Here is a 25825-nt window from a genome sequence, read left to right on the forward strand (position 1 = left end):
AAATTTGTCGTATCATCCAAAACTAATGTAAAGTATCAAACAACAAGAATAAGTGATTATTACATTTTAACAGAAGTGTAGTTAGAACATGTAAAAAAGAGAAAGTAAGTATAAATTAACAGTCTATGAACAAGTAGATTAATAATTCATTTTCTATCACTTGCCCTTGATAATGTTGATAAAATAATAAAATGATACATGACACAATATGTTACTGCATACGTCAGCAGACTAATTAGGAGCCTTTGTTTGCTTACTTACTCATAAAAGACAAGTTGTTTATGTTCACTATTTTATTTAAGCACTTAACTGCTATAATAAACATGTTTAATGTACCGTAATATTATTTGTAAAAATAAAGCCAATAGTGCAATTTTTGTGGTCCACTTAATTTAGAAAAGTATCAAAATTATTTTGGTGCCGGTACCAAAATATTGGTATCATTACAACACTAATCGTAACTAATACAAAATATTAGCACTTGGACTGCATGTGAACTTTGAATATACAAACATCACTTTCCCTTGCAATAAAATACAAGATAAGACCAACCTTGTGTGCCTATTGGATGATATTTAGATGTTAACTGGCTGTCCAGCAGTGCTTGTATCAGAGCAAGCCGTTATCTTTTCGGCTAGAGCAGGGCGATATATCGATATATACGATATATCGCAGGTTTGTCTCTGTACGATATAGAAAATGACTATATCGTAATATTCGATTATATCTTCTCACACCGTTGCTTTAAGCTGCGTGCATTACATTACTGGTGTGTCTCACTCCTTCTCGTCTGTCCTTCTCACAGAGACGTAAAATAAGCCTGCCTTCTTACATGCGTCACATACTGTTGCGCATGTAGCATCATATGCTCTCGCTGAGAGCTAAAGTTAGCATGGCTAACGTTAGCTGAGGCAGGTCAAGTTGCTTTTAGCTGCAGGCTTTGCACAACAGGCGTTTCTCTCTCACTCCTCGTCTCTCATTCTGACAGATACGGAAAACAAGCCTGCCTTCTTACATACGTCACATACTCTCGCCAGTCTAGCGTCATAGCTCTCGCCGATCAGAGAGAGAGAGAGATGGTGCGAAACTTATCACAAATGGAGGAAGAACAATAAATGTGCAACAAAAAGAGCAGGACGTCCATCATCTGGCGGTGGTTTGGCTCCAAGTGGAAAGATATTCAGCAGACAACAACAATATGCTGTTCAATGTATATACTATGATGATTAACCTGTGTGATGACTGGATTATGCTGATAGTATATATTTGTACCATGAATTGATTAACGTGGACCCCGACTTAAACAAGTTGAAAAACTTATTTGGGTGTTAGCATAGTGGTCAATTGTACGGAATATGTACTGTACTGTGCAATCTACTAATAAAGGTATCAATCAGTCAATGCAAAGTATGCAGCAGAAGTGTTACTACAAAAAGGTAGCAACACTATTAATTTGTTCTTTCATTTAAAAAGTCACTTGTGAGAGAATGAAGAGTATTTAATGAATACAGGTTTGGTCAATTGACTTAGTTGTGATTTCCCTCTCTGCATGAAAGTTTAAAAGTAGCATATACAGTATTAATGCAGTATGAAGAAGAATGTTTTAATGTAGACACATAGAATCATCATACTGCTGTGATTATATGCATTAAGTGTTCATTTAAGGCCAAGGAAAAATATTGTAATATATATCGTCTATCGCAATATGGCATAAAAATATCGCGATATCAATAAAAGCCAATATCTTATTTCGGCCGATATCTGACCAGTATAAATATCAGATCGGGACACCCCTGCGTGGTGCAATACATGCAGGGGTCAAGACTTCATTATTTATTCTTTGAGAATTCTTGTTCATGCTGGGTTGTCTGTTGTTGGTTTCCTTTGATCAGACTTTCTGCAAAGCCTTAATTCTTTTAAGAAACAAGGACCTGATTGACCCCACTGGCCTGCTGGAGCTCTTCTTTGAGCTTCTGCGATGTCACGACAAGCTGCTCAGAAAGGTTCGCATGGTCAACATAAAGTAAAAATCACTTTTGGTGTCCGCGCTCTCATGTTGTGTTTTTACCCCTGCAGACTTTGTACACCCACATTGTAGCCGACATCAAAAACATCAACTCCAAGCACAAAAACAACAAAGTCAACACTGTAAGTATTGCTTGAGGTTTGTCAAACAAAAAACACACCTGCTGCTGATTTACGGAGCCATGTTGCTTGTTTGCAGTCACTACAGAACTTTATGTACACCATGCTGAGAGACCGGAACTCTACCGCGGCCAAAATATCGCTGGATGTCATGGTGGAGTTGTACAAAAGGAACATTTGGTGGGTGCTCCAGCAGACCGACACAGCAGGATTTAAATTCTTATTTGGGGTATCCTAATCCGGTATGATCAGCACGGTGTTACAGGGGTTAGTGCATGTGCCTTACTATACAAAGGTCCTGGGTTCAATCCATGGGTTCGGGGTCTTTCTGTGTGGGGTTTACATTCCTCCCCGTGACTGCGTGGGTTCCCTCCAGGTACTCCGGCTTCCTCAATCAATCAATCAATCAATCAATGTTTATTTATATAGCCCCAAATCACAAATGTCTCAAAGGACTGCACAAATCATTACGAGTACGACATCCTCGGAAGAACCCACAAAAGGGCAAGGAAACTCACACCCAGTGGGCAGGGAGAATTCACATCCAGTGGGACGCCAGTGACAATGCTGACTATGAAAAACCTTGGAGAGGACCTCAGATGTGGGCAACCCCTCCCCCCTCTCTAGGGGACCGAAAGCAATGGATGTCGAGCGGGTCTAACATGATACTGTGAAAGTTCAATCCATAGTGGCTCCAACACAGCTGCGAGAGTTCAGTTCAAAGCGGATCCAAGACAGCAGCGAGAGTCCCGTCCACAGGAAACCATCCCAAGCGGAGGCGGATCAGCAGCGTAGAGATGTCCCCAACCGATACACAGGCGAGCGGTCCATCCTGGGTCCCAACGAGCGGTCCATCCTGGGTCTCGACTCTGGACAGCCAGTACTTCATCCATGGTCATCGGACCGGACCCCCTCCACAAGGGAGGGGGGGACATAGGAGAAAAAAGAAAAGAAGCGGCAGATCAACTGGTCTAAAAATGAGGTCTATTTAAAGGCTAGAGTATACAGATGAGTTTTAAGGTGAGACTTAATGCTTCTACTGAGGTGGCATCTTGAACTGTTACCGGGAGGGCATTCCAGAGTACTGGAGCCCGAAAGGAAAATGCTCTGTAGCCTGCAGACTTTTTTTGGGCTCTAGGAATCACTAATAAGCCGGAGTCTTTTGAACGCAGATTTCTTGCCGGGACATATGGTACAATACAATCGGCAAGATAGGATGGAGCTAGACCGTGTAGTAATTTATACATAAGTAGTAAAACCTTAAAGTCACATCTTAAGTGCACAGGAAGCCAGTGCAGGTGAGCCAGTACAGGTGTAATGTGATCAAACCTTCTTGTTCTTGTCAAAAGTCTAGCAGCCGCATTTTGTACCAACTGTAATCTTTTAATGCTAGACATGGGGAGACCCGAAAATAATACGTTACAGTAATCGAGACGAGACGTAACAAACGCATGGATAATGATCTCGGTGTCTTTAGTGGACAGAATGGAGCGAATTTTAGCGATATTACGGAGATGAAAGAAGGCCGTTTTAGTAACGCTTTTAATGTGTGACTCAAAGGAGAGAGTTGGGTCGAAGATAATACCCAGATTTTTTACCGAGTCACCTTGTTTTATTATTTGGTTGTCAAATGTTAAAGTTGTATTATTAAATAGAGGTCGGTGTCTAGCAGGACCGATAATCAGCATTTCCGTTTTTTTGGCGTTAAGTTGCAAAAAATTAGCGGACATCCATTGTTTAATTTCATTAAGACACGCTTCCAACTGACTACAGTCCGGCGTGTTGGTCAACTTTAGGGGCATGTAGAGTTGGGTGTCATCAGCATAGCAGTGAAAGCTAATACCGTATTTGCGTATGACGTCACCCAGCGGCAGCATGTAGATGCTGAAGAGTACAGGGCCAAGGACCGAACCCTGGGGAACTCCACACGTTACCTTAACATAGTCCGAGGTCATACTGTTATGGGAGACGCACTGCATCCTGTCAGTAAGATAAGAGTTAAACCAAGACAGGGTCTGACATACCAATTCATGTTTTGATACGCTCTAATAAAATATTATGATCGACGGTATCGAAAGCAGCGCTAAGATCGAGGAGCAGCAACATAGATGACGCATCAGAATCCATCGTTAGCAATAGATCATTAGTCAATTTTGCAAGGGCTGTCTCAGTAGAGTGATTTGCCCTGAAACCGGATTGAAAGGTTTCACATAGATTGTTAAACGCTAAGTGTTCATTTAGCTGCTCTGCAACAATTTTTTCGAGGATTTTCGAAATAAAGGGAAGGTGAGACACCAGTTGGTAGTTTACCATGAGGTCAGGATCGAGGTTAGGTCTTTTAAGGAGAGGATGAATAACCGCTTTTTTGAATGCTAGGGGAACAGTGCCCGAGGAAAGTGATAAGTTTATAATATTTAGCACTGATGGACCTAATAATACAAAAAGCTCCTTGATAAGTTTCCCAGGAAGTGGGTCAAGTAAACATGTTGTTTGTTTTATTCCATTTACACGTATTAACAATTCTTCTAATGTTATTTCATCAAAACGAGAGAAACTATTTTGGATATTTGCAGTATCCGCCGTATATACAGTCGTATCTGTGTTACTATAACCCAGTTGTAGCTGGGACGCATTGTCTTTAATCTCCTTTCTAATAAGTTCAATTTTCTTATTAAAGAACTTCATAAAGTCATCTGCCGAATGGGTGGAGCTACTGGAAGGTGTCCCTTGTTGGGTTAGCGATGCTACTGTACCAAACAAAAATTTTGGATCGTTTTTATTACTGCGGATGAGATTTGAGTAATAATTAGTTTTAGCTAAGGTAAGCATGCGTTTATAAGTTATTAAACTATCACTCCATGCTTGATGGTGCACCTAAAGTTTAGTCGTGCGCCATTTGCGTTCCAGCTTTCTACATAATAATTTCTGAGCTCTAGTTTCTTCAGTAAACCATGGCGTACACCTTTTTGGAGCCTTTTTTAACTTCAGAGGTGCTATACTATCAATGGTTTCGCGCAGGGCGTTGTTAAAGTTGTTAGTGAGGTTATCAATAGAGCCCACATACTTTGGGAATGATGCCATTACCGAGGGCTGTAGGCCAGCAAGAGTCGTCGTTGTGGCAGCATTAATGTTGCGGCTGCTATAGCAGTTATTATTATTATTAGCTTGCCGAACATGAGTTTGAACTTTGAATTTTATAAGGTAATGATCGGACATTACTTTAGTATACGGGAGTATCATAACTTTGGAAACGGTGATACCTCTGACAAGCACTAGGTCTATCGTATTACCTCTGCGATGCGTTGGTTCATTTATTATTTGTGTAAGACCACAGCTATCAATTATAGTCTGGAGTGCCACACACGGTGGGTCCAATGGGGTATTCATATGGATATTAAAGTCCTCCATTATAATTATATTATCGGCGTGCGTCACTAGATCAGCAACAAACTCTGAGAATTCACTAATAAAGTCCGAATAGGGCCCTGGGGGACGGTAGATAACAGCCAGGCACAGAGGCAGCGGTGTGGCAGACTTCATAGAAAGCACCTCAAACGATTTATATTTATCATTTAAGTTAGGACTAAAGTTAAAGTTTTCGTTGTATATTAGTGCGACCCCCCCTCCCCTTTTGAGGTGACGGGCAATATGTGCATTCGTATAGTTAGGAGGGGATGCCTCATTTATCGCAAAAAAAGTCATCTGGTTTAAGCCAGGTTTCGCTAAGACTGATGACGTTAAGGTTGTTGTCTCTAATGACCTCATTAACTAATAACGTTGTGGGAGACAAAGATCTGATGTGTAGAAAGCCCATATCATAGGTAGTGGGCTGTTTTAAGGAGTTGTTGATAAAATTATCCGTAGTAGCAATATTAATAATGTTGCGTTTATTATGCGCAGTGTACTTAAAATAATTACGACCATATCTAGGAATTGATATGACGGGAATTTTCAGATTGTCTACTTGGTGCTGCGATAAACTGAATGCATCATAATTTGCCACCTCAGTAGAACGCATGTCTAACTCTGACGTAGTCATAGTCATAGCAGAAAAACCATTATGTGAGTTGTGTATTATTCTAAGAAAATTGCTATGTGTACAGGGATCATCCAGCCTGGCGCTGGCTAGTTCTAACTTAACTGACTCCATACCCAGGCTAGTAGGCTCTGTAATTGCCTGTGACCGGGCTTGCTCTAGTGCAGTTCCTCCCACTTCCAAATATATGCACCTGGGGATAGGTTGATTGGCAACACTAAATGTGAGTGTGAATGTTGTCTGTCTATCTGTGTTGGCCCTGCGATGAGGTGGCGACTTGTCCAGGGTGTACACCGCCTTCCGCCCAAATGCAGCTGAGATAGGCTCCAGCACCCCCCGAAAGTTGACAAGCGGTAGAAAATGGATGGATGGACGTTTAAAACGAAGCGGAAGCAGCCGTCGGGTCAGTGTGTCAACATCAGAAGCGTAAACTACTGCTATCAACGCGCCGCTAAAATAGTCCATCTGCGTTAGCGCTTATAATAATCAGGTCACGACTTGTCAATGGAGTATTGTTGGCGCTTTGTGGATGTTTTTAGAGTAAGTATAATGGGCACAATAGATGACCCTCGATCTGTTGACTCAATTGTTGGCTATTTAGTTATGATTTCCAATGCATAACAATAAGCTACGCATATGTGGGGATAGGTTGATTGGCAACACGTAGGGACGGCATGGCGCAGTGGTAGAGTGGCCGTACGCAACCCGAGGGTCCTCGGTTCAATTCCCACCTAGTTCCAACCTCGTCACGTCCGTTGTGTCCTGTGCAAGACACTTCACCCTTGCTCCTGATGGGTGCTGGTTAGCGCCTTGCATGGCAGCTCCCTCCATCAGTGTGTGAATGTGTGTGTGAATGGGTGAATGTGGAAGTAGTGTCAAAGCGCTTTGAGTACCTTGAAGGTAGAAAAGCGCTATACAAGTACAACCCATTTACCACTAAATGTTCCCTAGTGTGTGAATGTGAGTGTGAATGTTGTGTGTCTATCTGTGTTGGCCCTGCTATGAGGGGGCGACTTGTCCAGGGTGTACCCCGCCTACCGCCCGAATGCATCTGAGATAGTCCTCCACCCCCGCTCGCCACCCCAAAAGGGACAAGCGGTAGAAAATGGATCGATATTGGCTATTGGCCTGATATCGACAATAACACAAGCATCTAAAATCTCCAATATGATCTGCGATACAGGCAGTCCTGCAGCGTATTTACTTGTGCAAAGTATTTACTTGTCCTTTTTTTTTGGCATGAAAAAGGGACGTTTCTGTCATGAAAAATGGAGGTTTTTGTGGTTGGTGCACTAATTGTAAGTGTATACTGTATTTTTAGGTTGATTTAGTAAAAATAAAAAATATTTTATTTTTTAATTAAAAATGAATAAAAAATTCTTCTGCCGCCCGGTACCAATCGGTGGTTGGGGACCACTGTTTTAAAATAAGCTATTAGTGCACTTTTGTGCATGATGTCACTAAGATGACTTATCAAAACAACACTTAATTAAAGTGCACTTTTTGTAAAGAACGCCACTACAATAGTTTAAAACAAAGAAAGTGCACTTTTGTGCATGATGTCACACAAGATATTTCAATAACTGTCAAATAAAAATGAGTTGCACAATAGGAAATCAAAAAGTGTATGTCGTTCGCTATGTGGTAGGTTATTGCGGACGTTATCTCCTTCTGTTGTTGACTATTTTTTTCATACGGTGTAGATCTGGAAATGTTTGCTAGGGCATTTTGTTGGATGGCACTGGCCGAAAAAGTTGACACGTAGAGTTTCAAGCACTCCTCATTCTCTAGCGGGTGACTTTTCAAATGATGCTACTAGGGCTGCAACTAACGATTAATTTGATAATCAATTAATCTGTCGGTTATTACTTCGATTAATAATCGGATAAAAAAGACAAACTATATTTCTATCCTTTCCAATACTTTATTTAAAAAAAACAGCATACTGGCACCATGTTCTTTCGACTTGCCAAATAAAACAAGGCAAGTGTTACAAAAATGTTTTTTTTATTAAAGCGCGCCATTGCCATGCACAATAGCAATAATTTTGGTTAGGGGAATTTCAAACCTGGCTATTACCTATTCCAACCATTCTGCAATGTAGGATGCTGAATGTATTTCCTCTAATGGCATGGTCATAAGGCAGATTGACTTCATGTTCCATTCCTCTCCAATGTAGTGGCATGTATTGCCAAGGTAGGCTACACTTGTCCACACATCAGTAGTGAGAGCAAAGGGTAGCTTTTATGTCAGTCTACACTGCATGGAATGTCTGCTCGTACTTACTCTTCATCAGTTTGGTAAAATGGGTACTCGAGAGAAGAGTGTAACCAGGGTTGAGGACCTGAATCATTTGTCCAAAACCTTCATCCTCCACCATTGATAGTGGCCTCACGTCAGTTAGCAATATATTCATGATAGCATCAGTCAATGCAGCCGCTTGCTTTGGTGTGCAACATTCCTTTGTACCAAGTCGCTAATGCTGGCTTGTTTCTTTCTGAATTGAGAGAAACCATATTATGAACGTACATAGTAGCAACATTTACATGTAACTCAATACATACCCAGTTGATTTTATTAATAATTTGTGACGTAAAAGACAAATATGCCACCACATTAAAAAAAACACCTAAATTAAATAAATGGACATTGGGGTTGCAGAATACACCAATAATAACAAAGAAATGTAACTCATCAGATCAGAACTGGGTCAGATATTGTACACGTTTCTGTTGTGAATAATAAAGGATTCACTTTAGGCTACCTCTGAATAATAGCATGAAATATTCCAGCACCTTCATAACGTTTAGTTATATTAAAGTGTCACTCAAATCTAAATATATCTATATAGCTTTATGGGGCCCGGCTACATTGATCCATTATGAAACCAACCTGAGATATTTTTGTCTGTTACGTTTATTTCCAAATTGGTAACCGTGCGTTTTCTTCCTAAAAACAGAGTAAATGTGCGGGAGACACATTGTCAGCCGCGCGTTGCAACAAAGGGATAACGTTACTGTTACTTACAAAAAAGCTAAACTTATGAATGCCTATTGCCACTCATAACAACACTGAAAATGAAGTCGTCGCACTATGACTCATGACACATCATTGGCTGACTTACTGCCACCTCATGAGACGTAGCCGCAGTGCATGCGCATAGCATAGATCCAACGAATCGATGACTAAATTAATCGCCAACTATTTTTAGAATCGATTTAATCAATTAGTTGTTGCAGCACTAGATGCTACACATTAGCAATAATGCTACTTTTTGTAGCAATGCTTTTGCCCCACACTTGACAAATTAAGGTTGTCTGTTCGACATATTCCCATTTGAAGCCAAACCACCGCCAGACGATGGACCCCCTGCTGTTTTTCTTGGGAATTCATTCTTCCTTCATTTCTTACCAGATTCGCACCTTCTCTCCCTCGTATTACCACTCACACCACAGCTAACGTTACCCATGCTGCTACCTCTCTGCTCCGCGAGGGCGTGTACGTATGTGGCGTATGTAAGGTGTGCTTGCTGTCTGTGAGAAGGAGTGACAAGAAAGAGTGGGAAGAACATGTAGTGTAATGCCAGCAGCTTAAAGCAACTGCGTGAGAACATATACTCGATTATCATATTTGTTTTTATATTGTTGTTTTTTTATATTGGTTTTATATTTATTTATTTTTTGTTTTAATTCAGTCATTGGTGGAGCATAATATTGTTTTGTTAATATTGTTTTTAACATGGCCGTGCAGCACTTTGGAAACGTTATTGTTGTTTAAATGTGCTATATAAATAAAGTGGATTGGATTGGATTGGATCACGATATAGTCATTTTCTATAAGGCACAGTTATACCCGCGATATATCGGATATATCGCCCAGCCCTAACTCATGGTTTCATTATCGGTATCTTATCGGAAGTCAAGACGCCATATCGGGACACCGCTAGTTATAAACATTGATCTGTTCTTGCAGGAACGACGCCAAGACGGTGAACGTCATTACGACAGCGTGCTTCTCCAAAGAAGCCAAGGTGACTTTTTTTTGTCCTTCTAAACTGCTCTTTTTTTAAAATTGCTTTTACGTGCAGCTTCTTCTTCTGTCCTTGTTGCCGTGCAGATCCTTGTGGCGGCGCTTAAGTTTTTCCTGGGAACAGACGAAGAAGAAAACGAAGGAAGTGATTCCGAATCAGAGCAGGTACCAGTTTTAATGTTTAACAGTGGTTAACTTCTTTTTACGCTTGTACGGCACGGAAAGATGTTAACAAGCGCTGTTGTGTGTCATCAACTAGTGTTTTGTTGTTTTTACTACCAATGCTTCACTTAATGTTACACTATCAAGACAATGTATGACAATGAGCATCACAGCTTTGACGTCATTAAAACTTAAAGGCCTACTGAAATGAGATTTTCTTATTTAAACGGGGATAGCAGGTCCATTCTATGTGTCATACTTGATCATTTTGCGATATTTCCATATTTTTGCTGAAAGGATTTAGTAGACAAAAAATGATGATAAAGTTTGCAACTTTTGGTCGCTCTCAAAAAAGCCCTGCCTTTCCCGGAAGTAGTGCGCGTGACGTCACAGATTGTCGGACACTTCACCTCCACCCATTGATTACAATCATGGACGCCAGCAGCGCGAGTGATTCTGACCGAGAATGCGGCAATTTCCCCATTAATTGGAGCGAGGATGAAAGATTCGTGTTTGAGGATATTGATAGCGACGGACTACAAAAAAAATAAAATAAAAAAGCAACAGCTCCGGGCGACGGCAGTGTGAGCGTTTCAGATGTAATTAGACACATTTACTAGGATAATTCTGGAAGATCCCTTATCTGCTTATTGTTTTAATAGTGTTTTAGTGAGATTTTAAAGATTTTAAAGACATACCTCGAGGTCGAATGGCTGCGTTAAACACACTGTGTCTCAGAGAGAAGCCGAGGAGCCAAGCTCACAGCTGCTGCAGAACGAGGAATAATCCACGGATGTCTTCGGTAAGATATATATCACAATTTCCCCATCCAAAAACATGCTGGTTGACGTAGAGAAAACATGTTCGCATTACCGCTCTGCTTTCACAACAAACAAAGAAACGCCGGCTGGGTCTCAGTGCTAAAGACAGCTGGAATCCACCGCTTTCCACCAACAACATTCTTCTTTATAGTCTCCATTATTAAATGAACAAATTGCAAAAGATTCAGCAACACAGATGTCCAAAATACTGTATAATTATGCGGTTAATGCAGACGACTTTTAGCTGTGTGTGTGCGCGCAGCGCTAATATTTCCTCACAGTCCGTGACGTCACGCATATATGTCATCATTCCGCGACGTTTTCAACAAGAAACTCCCGGGAAATTTAAAATTGCAATTTAGTAAACTAAAAAGGCCGTCCGTATTGGCATGTGTTGCAATGTTAATATTTCATCAATGATATATAAACTATCAGACTGCGTGGTCGGTAGTAGTGGGTTTCAGTAGGCCTTTAAGTGTTTTTGCATTAAAGCTAAACTTTTGTAAGTTGTCATAATGTAAGAAAATGAACAGTGTGCATTTTTTTTAAAACTGAAATTCAAAAAGACATGCACCTGGGGATAAGTTGATTGGCAACACTGAAAAAAATTGGCCCTAGTGTGTGAATGTGAGTGTGAGTGTTGTCTGTCTATCTGTGTTGGCCCTGCGATGAGGTGGCGACTTGTCCAGGGTGTACCCCGCCTTCCGCCCGATTGTAGCTGAGATAGGCGCCAGCGACCCCGAAAGGCAATAAGCGGTAGAAAATGGATGGATGGAAAAATATTCATAATGTTTTTATCTTTGAATGATAGGAGTTGTTAACTTCTTTTTACACTTTCATGTGAGAAAATTAGCCTTTGTCAGAAAATTTGCTTTATACGTCTAGCTTTATACTGAATGTGAATATTAAGAGTGGTTAACTTATTTTTTACACTTGTGTCAAGTGCTAATGTTCATAAATGAGCCCTATGTTTTGTTCATTTGTAGTTAAACTTAGGATTTGTATTGTTGTTAAATGTGAATATAGACAGTGGTTAACTTATTTTTTACACTTTTATGACAAATACTCGTGTTCAAAAATTAGCTTTATGCCTTTAGTCATTTGTTTATCACTCAACTTAAGACTTGTATTGTTTTTAAATGGTAATATTGACAGTTTATTACTCATTTATACACTTTTATGACAAGTACTCATGTTAAAAAATGTTATGCCTCAAAGGGGCTGTTTGCAACATTTACACAGATGCCCATAAGGCGCCAACTTTCCGATGTGTTTTACACAATATATCCCACCCTCTCACGGTTTCTCGTACGTGATGACATAATTACGTACGTACGTAACACATGCATGCACATTAGCTTTAGATATTGAGAGCTAATAATAGCAATTTGGATAACTACTGTTAGCTATCACAAAATAAATATAACTGCAAATTGTTTGTTGCTTCTCTTGGACTTCTTTTGTTTGTGTGCACGCACGCTCTGCACGTACGCTTGGTTGAGACCGGGTGAGTGACCGTTGTAAACAGCTATCATATTATTCGGACCGGTAAACATTTTTATTACATAAAGTTTGTAATTTGAAAAATATAGACAATTGTCAAACAAATGTGCGGAACCGTAACATAAGGTATTTTTGTTGTATTTTTTTGCTTTGAAAAATATTACTAGGAGGAAGTTGCAAACATCACTTGTAAGAAGGGATGATGTTCGAAAACCAGTTCTACCGATGCTTCAATAAGAAGTGAAGTGAATTATATTTATAAAGCGCTTTTCTCTAGTGACTCAAAGCGCTTTACATAGAGAAACACACAATCTAAGTTACATTTTTAAACCAGTGTGGGTGGCACTGGGAGCATGTGGGTAAAGTGTCTTGCCCAAGCACACAATGGCAGTGACTAGGATGGCGGAAGCGGGAATCGAACCTGCAACCCTCAAGTTGCTGACACGACCGCTCTACCAACCGAGCTATGCTGCCTCCATGGATTCGAATCCCTTTTTGAGAACCGGTTCCCGTTATCAAAGCCACTATACCGTATTTTCGCGACCGTAGGGCGGGCACACTGTATTAAAAGGCACCGTGTCAGTTACGGGTGTAATTTCTGTATTTAACGCATAAATAATTTGCAGCGTATTTTTGGGCGCAGGCATGGTTAAACATACGCTAGCTTATTACATAGGCTAGCTGGGTTGTACTTTATTCAAGTATTTATCAATGTACTCACATTATTTTTGATCAATCCTCATCCACAAATCCATCAAAGTCCTCATCTTCTGTGTCCGAAATAAAGAGCTGGGCAAATTCTCCATCAAACACGCCAGATTACCGCTCCGCATTTTCAAAGTCAGTCTCGTGGCCGTGGGACTCCTCGGAAAAGATACCGGCTTTTGCGAAAGCTCGAACCAAAGTGCAAGCAGACACTTTATCTCAAGCATCCACAATCCATTCACAAATTGTGGCGTAACTAGCTCGACGCTGCCTCCCTGTTTTCGTGAATAGAAGAATAAGAAGAATAGAATAGAATAGAATGGAGTTTATCGTCATTATATTTGCATATAACGAGATTAGAGACTCCAATTTAAGGTGTGGTAGTGGGAACAAATATGGGGTGAAATAAATAATACAAGATATAGGAAAAAACTAACAATTGAAATAAACAGACTAAAATCCAATAAAATTATTAAGCAATCCTGTACAATATACAAAACACTATAGAAATACAAAATACTGTACAATATACAGAACAAAACAAGAGTACCGAAGTAATAAACAACAATCAATGTCGGACGTATTGCACTCGAAGGGTAGTATTGCACAGTAGGGTAATAGGGCAGGATATTGTATAGGGGTGAATGATTATTATTATAAGTTAGAGTTAAACATGGTGACAGCTTTGTGAAAGAAGCTGTCTCTGAGCCTGCTTGTTCTGGCTCTGATGCACCTGTAGCGCCTGCCTGGGAAGCTGTGTTCGTCTGTCATCATTTGCTTCCATGACGCTCACAACTTCATTTCGAACATCCTGTTTACACCCATTTCCAGCGGTTGGATTTCCTTCGTCATGCCTTAATGATGACACTCCAGGTGGAAACTTTTCTTTCGGCAGCGTCTTCCCCTTAAAAATCCCCATAGGTGGCAGTTTCTGCCCATTAGCATATCAAGCTCGCACAACAGTAAAAGGTGACTTCTCTTGCCCCGTTGTGCGTATCGATTCGCTACCGTGCTGGTCCCGTTCTTCTGCAGTGAGCTTCACCGGGATGTCGAAAGTGAGCGGCATCTCGTCCATGTTGGTGATGTGTTTGTCTGCAATTTTTTTTTATTTACAACGCACATAGTAGCACTATATGTTCACTGGGGGCTTGCCTTTAGCGTCCTCTCTCACCTGAAACCTTCACCCTTTAACAGCCGCATGCTGTCTTCAGTCACGTTAGCCTTTCCTCCATACAAACAGCGTGCCGGCCCAGTCACATAAATAACATCTACGACTTTTGGAACTCAGTGCATACACAACCTATCTGGATTCGATTAGAGCAGGGGTCACCAACCTTTTTGTAACCAAGAGCTACTTCTTGGGTGCTGATTAATGCGAAGGGCTACCAGTTTATACACACTTAAATAAATTGACATAAATAGCCAATTTGCTCAATTAGCTTATAATAAATACATTTATATATATAAAAAAAATGGGTATTTCTGTCTGTCATTCCGTCGTACATTTATTTTCCTTTTACGGAAGGTTTTCTGTAGAGAATAAATGATGAAAAAAACACTTAATTGAACGGTTTAAAAGAGGAGAAAACACGAAAAAAATTTAAATTAAATTTTGAAACATAGTTTATCTTCAATCTCGACTCTTTAAAATTCAAAATTCCACCGTTAAAAATGAAGAGAAAAACTAGCTAATTCGAATCTTTTTGAAAAAATTAAAAAAAGAATTTATAGAACATCATTAGTAATTTTTCCTGATTAAGATTAATTTTACAACTTTGATGACATGTTTTAAATAGGTTAAAATCCAATCTGCACTTTGTTAGAATATATAACAAATTGGACCAAGCTATATTTCCAACAAAGGCAAATCATTATTTCTTATAGATTTTCCAGAACAAAAATGTTAAAAGAAATTCAAAATACTTTGAAATAAGATTAAAATTTGATTCTACAGATTTTCTAGATTTGCCAGAATTTTTTTTTTTTAATTTTAATCATAAGTTTGAAGAAATATTTCACAAATATTTTTCGGCGAAAAAACAGAAGCTAAAATGAAAAATTAAATTAAAATTTATTTTTTATTCTTTACAATAAAAAAAAAAAACTTGAATATTGATTTAAATTGTCAGGAAAGAAGAGGACGGAATTTAAAAGGTAAAAAGGTATATGTGTTTAAAAATCCTAAAATCATTTTTAAGGTTGTATTTTTTCTCTAAAATTATCTTTCTGAAAGTTATAAGAAGCAAAGTAAAAAAAATTAATGAATTTATTTAAACAAATGAAGACCAAGTCTTTAAAAATTTTTCTTGGATTTTCGAATTCTATTTGAGTTTTTGTCTCTCTTAGAATTAAAAATGTCGTAAGTGCTGCTATTTGAGCTATTTTTAGAACAGGCCAGCGGGCTACTCACCTGGTCCTTATGTTGGTGACCCCTGAATTAGAAATTCGATAAGGAATCGCTTCGATAAGAGGATTCAATAATGGCATCGACATCGATAATTTCTTAAGGGGAACTGCACTTTTTTATTTTTATTTTTTTGCTTATCGTTCACAATCGTTATGAGAGACATGATGACGGACTGATTTATTTTTTTTATACATGCATTCTAAATATTAAATAAACATAAGTAAAATTCCACTTACAGCAGAGCCAATGGGAACTCCTCTATTTCGCCCAGAAATCCAATAAATAACCATTCAAAAAGTGTCAACAATACTCTATTTACATTTCGTGACTTGAATATTACCCAAGTATTAGTGATATTATTATTATAAGGGACAAACTATAGCGGCGCCACAATCACTATTGTGTGTCAATATGTTGACATCGCGTGGTCTGCTGCTCCTTGTAAGTTTATTCTAGATAATAAATCATGCATTTCACCTGGACAGAAGCGATCCGAGTAGGTAATTTGACAAGTTGGTACACTTAGACAGTCATTCAGGACCTGCAAATGGCCTGAATGACACGAAAAGACGCTTGGTCCTCCCTTTTTATACCTTAAATCATTTTTTTATCTCATGATTATCATTGAACATAAGATAGTTTATTTTTAAATGTGAATATTTAAAGTTCTTAACTTGTTTTTACACTTTTATTAAAAAGTACTAATGTTAAAAATGTGTTTTATGCCGTAAGTCATTAAATTGAGGATAGTTTGTTTTTAAACGTGAATATTAACTGTGGGTAGGTTATTTTTACACTTTAATGACAAGTACGAATGTTGAAATGAGCTTTATGCCTTAGTCCATGAACCTGAATCAATGTTTTTATTAGGGATGTGCCGACCGATCGAACGGCCACCGATCATTATTGACCAATTTGCATTAAAAAGTACATGATCGCCATCACCCATTAATGGCTTTCAATGCCGTTGACAAACGCTGATCCCCTCTGGCTGACACTATTTATTTAAAGCCCTACGGCTGACATGCTAATTGTTAACTGTGTCAATGTGGAGCCGCACCCTTAAGTTATGATGATCACCTCCATTACGGCAATTAAACAGCATTTCTTAGTACACTTTATATCATTATCACTAGAGCACGAGGCTAAACATTTTACACACCAAGGCAAGCAGAAGCAGGCAGTATCGGTTAGATAAAAATGGCTAGTACAGTAATTAAAATATTTTTTGTGGCGATTATTGTTCTATTGAATCTTACATGGATATTTGTTTTATCTTTTTAACAATGCAGTTGCACTTGTCTTCCAGCCCCAAGGACCATCCGCGCGTGACTTAATGACAAGATATTCCACGGGCAAGAAAACCACCAAAAACAAGAAGAAGCTAGAAAAAGCCATGAAAGTCCTCAAGGTAACTCCAACTTCTGGTTTGATTGACTTTTGAGGACTATCTGATGAACCGTCTTTATGTTCCGTGTGCAGAAACACAAGAAAAAGAGCAAAGTGGAAGTGTTCAACTTTTCTGCCATTCACCTCATACATGATCCTCAAGGTGGGATTCACCTTCCTTAGTTGACATGAGCACCTGTGTCGTCTTCATTAATGCTAACCTGCAAAGTGTCTCAGACTTCTCAGAGAAGCTCCTGAAGCAGTTGGAAACCTCTAAAGAACGCTTCGAGGTGAAAATCATGATGATGGAGCTCATATCAAGACTGGTGGGAATCCATGAGGTAGGAGACGCGGAGCTCTTTGGAGGGTTGAGTGCGACTGCTGTGACTGACATGTCCTCATTTGTCCCACAGCTCTTCCTCTTCAATTATTATCCCTTCGTCCAGAGGTTTCTACAGCCCCATCAAAGAGGTTAGTTTTTATGACATGCAGACACATCTGCCGAAACATCTGGCAGCACTTTACCTGCTGTAGCTGCAAGGCCAACAAAGTAACCTTGATATTTTAACATTTCATAAAAAGTTTTAGTGGCCTCAAAGGTTTCTGTTTATGGAGGAAATGCCAAAAATGCATATGGAAATTACAGGTTTATTAATTGTCTTACATTTTTGTTTTGGAATTACTATATTGGGATTACCTCTCCAATTCAATCAATCAATCAATCAATGTTTACTTATATAGCCCTAAATCACTAGTGTCTCAAAGGGCTGCACAAACCACTACGACATCCTCGGTAGGCCCACACAAGGGCAAGGAAAACTCACACCCAGTGGGACATCGGTGACAATAATGACCCAGTGGGACGTCGGTGACAATGATGACTATGAGAACCCTGGAGAGGAGGAAAGCAATGGATGTCGAGCGGGTCTAACATGATACTGTGAAAGTTCAATCCACAATGGATCCAACACAGTCGCGAGAGTCCAGTCCAAAGCGGATCCAACACAGCAGCGAGAGTCCCGTTCACAGCGGAGCCAGCAGGAAACCATCCCAAGCGGAGGCTGATCAGCAGCGCAGAGATGTCCCCAGCCGATACACAGGCGAGCAGTACATGGCCACCGGATCGGACCGGACTCCCTCCACAAAGGAGAGTGGGACATAGAAGAAAAAGAAAAGAAACGGCAGATCAACTGGTCTAAAAAGGGAGTCTATTTAAAGGCTAGAGTATACAAATGAGTTTTAAGGTGAGACTTAAATGCTTCTACTGAGGTGGCATCTCGAACTGTTACCGGGAGGGCATTCCAGAGTACTGGAGCCCGAAATGAAAAAGCTCTACAGCCGGCAGACTTTTTTTGGGCTTTGGGGATCACTAATAAGCCGGAGTCCTTTGAACGCAGATTTCTTGCCGGGACATATAAATGATAAATGGGTTGTACTTGTATAGCGCTTTCCTACCTTCAAGGTACTCAAAGCGCTTTGACACTACTTCCACATTTACCCATTCACACACACATTCACACACTGATGGAGGGAGCTGCCATGCAAGGCGCCAACCAGCACCCATCAGGAGCAAGGGTGAAGTGTCTTGCTCAGGACACAACGGACGTGACGAGGTTGGTGCTAGGTGGGATTTGAACCAGGGACCCCCGGGTTGCGCACGGCCACTCTTCCACTGCGCCACGCCGTCCTACAATACAATCGGCAAGATAGGATGGAGCTAGACCGTGTAGTATTTTATACGTAAGTAGTAAAACCTTAAAGTCACATCTTAAGTGCACAGGAAGCCAGTGCAGGTGAGCCAGTACAGGCGTAATGTGATCAAACTTTCTTGTTCTTGTCAAAAGTCTAGCAGCCGCATTTTGTACCAACTGTAATCTTTTAATGCTAGACATGGGGAGACCCGAAAATAATACGTTACAGTAGTCGAGGCGAGACGTAACAAACGCATGGATAATGATCTCAGCGTCTTTAGTGGACAGAATGGAGCGAATTTTAGCGATATTGCGGAGATGAGAGAAGGCCGTTTTAGTAACGCTTTTAATGTGTGCCTCAAAGGAGAGAGTTTGGTTTAAGATAATACCCAGATTCTTTACCGTGTCGCCTTGTTTAATTGTTTGGTTGTCAAATGTTAGAGTTGTATTATTAAATAGAGTTCGGTGTCTAGCAGGACCGATAATCAGCATTTCCGTTTTTTTGGCGTTGAGTTGCAAAAAGTTAGCGGACATCCATTGTTTAATTTCATTAAGACACGCCTCCAGCTGACTACAATCCGGCATGTTGGTCAGCTTTAGGGGCATTTAGAGTTGGGTGTCATCAGCATAACAGTGAAAGCTAACACCGTATTTGCGTATGATGTCACTTAGCGGTAGCATGTAGATGCTGAAGAGTGCAGGGGCAAGGACCGAACCCTGGGGAACTCCACGCGTTACCTTAACGTAGTCCGAGGTCACATTGTTATGGGAGACACACTGCATCCTATCAGTAAGATAAGAGTTAAACCAAGACAAGGCTAAGTCTGACATACCAATTCGTGTTTTGATACGTTCTAATAAAATATTATGATCGACAGTATCGAAAGCAGCGCTAAGATCGAGGAGCAGCAACATAGATGACGCATCAGAATCCATCGTTAGCAATAGATCATTAGTCATTTTTGCGAGGGCTGTCTCCGTCGAGTGATTTGCCCTGAAACCGGATTGAAAGGTTTCACATAGATTGTTAGACGCTAAGTGTTCATTTAACTGCTCCGCAACAATTTTTTCGAGGATTTTTGAAATAAAGGGAAGGTGAGACACCGGTCGGTAGTTTACCATGAGGTCAGAATCGAGGTTAGGTCTTTTAAGAAGAGGATGAATAACCGCTTTTTTGAATGCTAGGGGAACAGTGCCCGAGGAAAGTGATAAGTTTATAATATTTAGCACTGATGGACCTAATAATACAAAGAGCTCCTTGATCAGTTTCCCAGGAAGAGGGTCAAGTAAACATGTTGTCTGTTTTATTCCATTTACACATTGTAACAATTCCTCTAATGTTATTTCCTCAAAACGAGAGAAACTATTTTGGAGGGCAGTATCCGCCGTATATACAATAGTGTCAGTGTTAATAGAACCCCGTTGTAGCTGGGACGCATTGTCCTTAATCTCCTTTCTAATGACTTCAATTTTCTTACTAAAGAATTGCATAAAGTCATCAGCTGAGTGGGTGGAGCTACTGGAAGGAGTCCCTTGTTGGGTTAGCGATGCTACCGTACTAAACAAAAATTTAGGATCGTTTTTATTACGGTGGATGAGATTTGAGTAATAATTAGCTTTAGCTAAGGTAAGCATGCGTTTATAAGTTATTAAACCATCACTCCATGCTTGATGGTGCACCTCAAGTTTAGTCGTGCGCCATTTGCGTTCCAGCTTTCTGCATAATAATTTCTGAGCTCTAGTTTCTTCTGTAAACCACGGGGTGCGCTTTTTTGGAGCCTTTTTTAACTTTAGCGGTGCTATGTTATCAATGGTTTCGCGCAGGGCGTCGTTAAAGTTGTTAGTGAGGTTATCAATAGAGCCCACATACTTTGGGAATGGTGCCATTACCGAGGGCAGTAGGTCAGCAAGAGTTGTCGTTGTGGCCGTATTAATGTTGCGGCTGCTATAGCAGTTATTATTATTATTAGTTTGACGAACATGCGTCTGAACCTCGAATTTTATAAGGTAATGATCGGACATTACTTTAGTATACGGGAGTATCGTAACTTTGGAAGCGGTGATACCCCTGACAAGCACTAGGTCTATCGTATTACCGTTGCGATGCGTGGGTTCATTTATTATTTGTGTGAGACCACAGCTATCAATTATAGTCTGGAGCGCTACGCACGGTGGGTCCGATGGGGTATTCATATGGATATTAAAGTCCCCCATTATGATTATATTATCAGCGTGTGTCACTAGATCAGCAACGAACTCTGAGAATTCATTGATAAAGTCCGAATAGGGTCCTGGGGGGCGGTAGATAACAGCCAGGTGTAGAGGCCGCGGTGTGACAGACCTCATAGTAAGCACCTCAAACGATTTATATTTATTATTTATGTTAGGACTAAGGTTAAAGTGTTCGTTGTAAATTAGTGCGACCCCCCCACCCCTTTTAAGCGGACGGGCAATATGCGCATGTGTAAAGTTAGGAGGACATGCCTCATTTAGCGCAAAAAAGTCGTTTGGTTTAAGCCAGGTTTCACTGAGACCGATGACGTTAAGATTGTTGTCTCTGATGATATCATTAACTAACAACGTTTTAGGAGACAATGATCTTATGTTTAAAAAACCTATATTATTGGTAGTGGGCTGTTTTAGGGAATTTTTGATCAAATTATCCGTAGTAACAATATTAATAATGTTGTGTTTATTATGCCCAGTGCATTCAGTATAATTACGACCATATCTAGGAATTGATACGACGGGAATGTTCCGATTGTTTGATTGTTGCTTTGATAAACTGCACGCATCATGGTTAGCCTCCTCAGTAACGGGGATTTTCCGATTGTTTGTTTGTTGCTTTGATAAACTGCACGCATCATAGTTAGCCACCTCAGTAACGTGGATTTTTCGATTGTTTGTTTGTTGCTTTGATAAACTGTACGCATCATAGTTAGCCACCTCAGAAAAACACATGTCCAACTCTGAAACACTCAAAGCAGAAAAAACTTGTTCTAATTTAACAGACTCCTTACCCAGACCAGTAGTCTCGCATCTTTCATCTAAATCCGTCTTCAGGATGGAGGGAAGTGGTGTTCTGTGGGGATTAGCCTTCTGCTTTGTTTTAAGCCCCGCTCGGCATCCGCGTTTCCGATCACACCGCTGGCGTCTGCTCCGTAGACGGCCCCCGCTGCTACTAGACTCCCCTGCTTCACAGGCCGCTGGATGTAGCCGCCGACGTATTCCCATGTTAGTTAGCATGTTTAGCACGCACGCGTCTATCAGTCCAAAACGGTCCGATATGTCCATATCCAGAAGTGTCTGGCGGTCGTACGTGATCACGGAGTGACCACGATGCGAGCCAGCCATGAAGTCTGCAGAAGTGTCCGGCATTTCCGCCAAATGTTCCATCTTTAGCAAGAGCACCGCAGTGTCGCAGCCCGTCCGGGCGCCGCCATCTTGCAATTACATGTTGGTGTCAATTTAGGTCAGGGGTCACCAACCTTTTTGAAACCAAGAGCTACTTTTGGGTACTTATTAATGCGAAGGGCTACCAGTTTGATACACACTTAAAAAAATTGCCAGAAATAACCAATTTGCTCAATTTACCTGTAATAAATAAATATATATATATTTAAAAAATGGGGATTTCTGTCTGTCATTCTGTCGTACATTTTTTTTTCCTTTCACGGAAGTTTTTCATCAGTGAATAAATGATGAAAAAAACACTTAATTGAACGGTTTAAAGGAGGAGAAAACAGGAAAAAAATGAAAATACAATTTTGAAACATAGTTTATCTTCAATTCTGACTCTTTAAAATTCGAAATTCAACCGAAAAAAAGAAGAGAAAAGCTAGCTAATTCGAATCGTTTTGAAAAAAAATTAAAAAAAGAATCCAGGGTGTTCCCCAGCCTTGTAGCTTAGATAGGCACCAGCGCCCCCCGCGACCCCAAAGGGAATAAGCGGTAGGAAATGGATGGATGGATGGAATTTATGGAACATCATTAGTAATTTTTCCTGATTAAGATTAATTTTAGAATTTTGATGACATGTTTTAAATAGGTTAAAATCCAATCTGCACTTTGTTAGAATATATAACAAATTGGACCAAGCTATATTTCTAACAAAGACAAATCATTATTTCTTCTAGATTTTCCAGAACAAAAATTTTAAAAGAAATTCAAAAGACTTTGAAATAAGATTTAAATTTGATTTTACAGATTTTCTAGATTTGCCAGAAAACATTTTTGGAATTTTAATCATAAGTTTGAAGAAATATTTCACAAATATTCTTCGTCGAAAAAACAGAAGCTAAAATGAAGAATTAAATTAAAATGTATTTATTATTCTTTACAATAAAAAAAATACATTTACTTGAACATTGATTTAAATTGTCAGGAAAGAAAAGGAAGGAATTTAAAAGGTAAAAAGGTATATGTGTTTAAAAATCTTAAAATCATTTTTAAGGTTGTATTTTTTCTCTAAAATTGTTTTTCTGAAAGTTTTAAGAAGCAAAGTAAAAAAATAAATGAATGTATTTAAACAAGTGAAGAGCAAGTCTTTAAAATATTTTCTTGGATTTTCAAATTCTATTTGAGTTTTGTCTCTCTTACAATTAAAAATGTCGAGCAAAGCGAGACCAGCTTGCTAGTAAATAAATAAGATGTAAAAAATAGAGGCAGCTCACTGGTAAGTGCTGGTATTTCAGCTATATTTAGATAAGGCCAGCGGGCGACTCATCTGGTTTCTTACGGGCTACCTGGTGCCCGCGGGCACCACATAGGTGACCCCTGATTTAGGTGTAGGGATCAATAATTAGCTGTTTTTATATCACCCGTGATTAAAAATGTCACGGTTGTTTAATTGCAAAAGATTCTCCTCGCTCGCTATGAATGAACATTATTCAAGTATGTTATTTTTGGCATAACCTGCACGGAATGAAAACAAAGTTACACCAGCAATGCACGCTCTTATATGCACATTATCGAGAGACACGCTAGCTTAAAAATGGCAGCAGGACAAGCAGCAAGTTTACCACCCCCAAAAAGCTGAAGTCAGCAGTGTGGGAACATTCGGGGTACTTTCAAAGTGCATCCGGAAAATATTCACAGCGCCTCACTTATGTGAGGAATAATTAATTTTTGTCCTAAAAATTGTATGTACATTATCTCATGATGAAATTGTGAACAATTTTTTGTAGAGCTTTTTGCTAATGTATTAAAAAAAAAAAATTAATCACATGAACATAAGTATTCACAACATTTGCTCAATACTTTGATGCACCTATGGCAGCAATTACAGCCTCAAGTCGTTTTGAATATGATGCCACAAGCTTGGCACACCTACGGTGGGGCAAAAAAGTATTTAGTCAGCCACCGATTGTGCAAGTTCTCCCTCTTAAAATGATGACAGAGGTCTGTAATTTTCATCATAGGTACACTTCAACTGTGAGAGACAGAATGTGAAAAAAAAAATCCAGGAATTCACATTGTAGGAATTTTAAAAAATGTATATGTAAATTACGGTGGAAAATAAGTATTTGGTCAACCATTCAAAGCTCTCACTGATGGAAGGAGGTTTTGGCTCAAAATCTCACGATACATCATTCATTCTTTCCTTAACACGGATCAATCGTCTTGTCCCCTTAGCAGAAAAACAGCCCCAAAGCATGATGTTTCCACCCCCATGCTTCACAGTAGGTATGGTGTTCTTGGGATGCAACTCAGTATTCTTCTTCCTCCAAACACGATGAGTTGAGTTTATACCAAAATGGATACATGGATGATACAGTGAAGGATCGGGAGAATGTCATGTAGTCAGAGGAAACCAAAATAGAACATTTTGGTATAAACTCAGCTCGTCGTGTTTGGAGGCCGAATAATACTGAGTTGCATTCCAAGAACTCCAAACCTACTGTGAAGCATGGGGGTGGAAACATCATGCTTTGGGGCTGTGTGTGTGTGTGTGTGTGTGTGTGTGTGTGTGTGTGTGTGTGTGTGTGTGTGTGTGTGTGTGTGTGTGTGTGTGTGTGTGTGTGTGTGTGCGTGTGCGTGTGCATGTGCGTGTGCGTGCGCGCGCGCGTGCGTGCGCTATAAGCATTGTGAGGTAATATAGCTGGTGTAAAACACTAACACAACATTAGGAGTTTGTTGATTAAAGGCCTACTGAAATGAGATTTTCTTATTTAAACGGGGATAGCAGGTCCATTTTATGTGTCGTACTTGATCATTTCGCAATATTGCCATATTTTTGCTGAAAGGATTTAGTAGAGAACATCGACGATAAAGTTCGCAACTTTTGCTTGCTAACAGAAAAGCCCCGCCTCTACCGGAAATCGCAGACGATGATGTCACATGTTGATGGCTCCTCACATATTCACATTGTTTTTAATGGGAGCCTCCAACAAAAACAGCTATTCGGACCGAGAAAACGACAATTTCCCCATTAATTTGAGCGAGGATGAAAGATTCGTGTTTGAGGATATTGATAGCGATGGACTAGAGAGAAAAAAAACGCGATTGCATTGGGACGGATTCAGATGTTTTTAGACACATTTACTAGGATAATTCTGGGAAATCCCTTTTCTTTCTATTGTGTTGCTAGTGTTAGTGATTTTAACAGTACCTGATAGTCGGAGGTGTGTGTCCACGGGTGTCTTGAGGCCAGTGTCTCAGGGGAGTCGACGGCAGCTTTATGGGGCGGCACAAGCTCAGCTGATCCCCGGTAAGAAGCGACGTTTTACCACAATTTTCTCACTGAAACCTGCTGGTTGACATACGGTCGGGATTCATCTTCGCTCTGATCCATAATAAAGTTTCACCTCCGTGAATTTTAAACAAGGAATCACCGTGTGTTTGTGTGGCTAAAGGCTAAAGCTTCCCAACTCCATATTTGTACTTTGACTTCTCCAATATTAATTGAACAAATTAAAAAAAAGATTCAGCAACACAG

At 39.9% G+C, this 25825-nt stretch overlaps 1 protein-coding gene across 1 annotated transcript in view; it reads left to right on the plus strand.

Annotated features, from left to right (window-relative positions):
• Window positions 1-25825, plus strand: part of sdad1 (SDA1 domain containing 1) — a 36582-nt gene that overhangs the window by 2005 nt on the left and 8752 nt on the right. The window contains exons 4-12 of the mRNA XM_061876562.1: window positions 1893-2003; window positions 2077-2148; window positions 2225-2325; window positions 10154-10211; window positions 10298-10375; window positions 17118-17219; window positions 17291-17360; window positions 17435-17538; window positions 17611-17668. Coding sequence (XP_061732546.1) covers window positions 1893-2003; window positions 2077-2148; window positions 2225-2325; window positions 10154-10211; window positions 10298-10375; window positions 17118-17219; window positions 17291-17360; window positions 17435-17538; window positions 17611-17668 — 754 coding nt within the window. The remainder of the gene's footprint in view (window positions 1-1892; window positions 2004-2076; window positions 2149-2224; window positions 2326-10153; window positions 10212-10297; window positions 10376-17117; window positions 17220-17290; window positions 17361-17434; window positions 17539-17610; window positions 17669-25825) is intronic.

The sequence above is a fragment of the Nerophis ophidion genome, linkage group LG17 (genome assembly GCF_033978795.1).
Source record: "Nerophis ophidion isolate RoL-2023_Sa linkage group LG17, RoL_Noph_v1.0, whole genome shotgun sequence".
Lineage (NCBI taxonomy): Eukaryota > Metazoa > Chordata > Actinopteri > Syngnathiformes > Syngnathidae > Nerophis > Nerophis ophidion.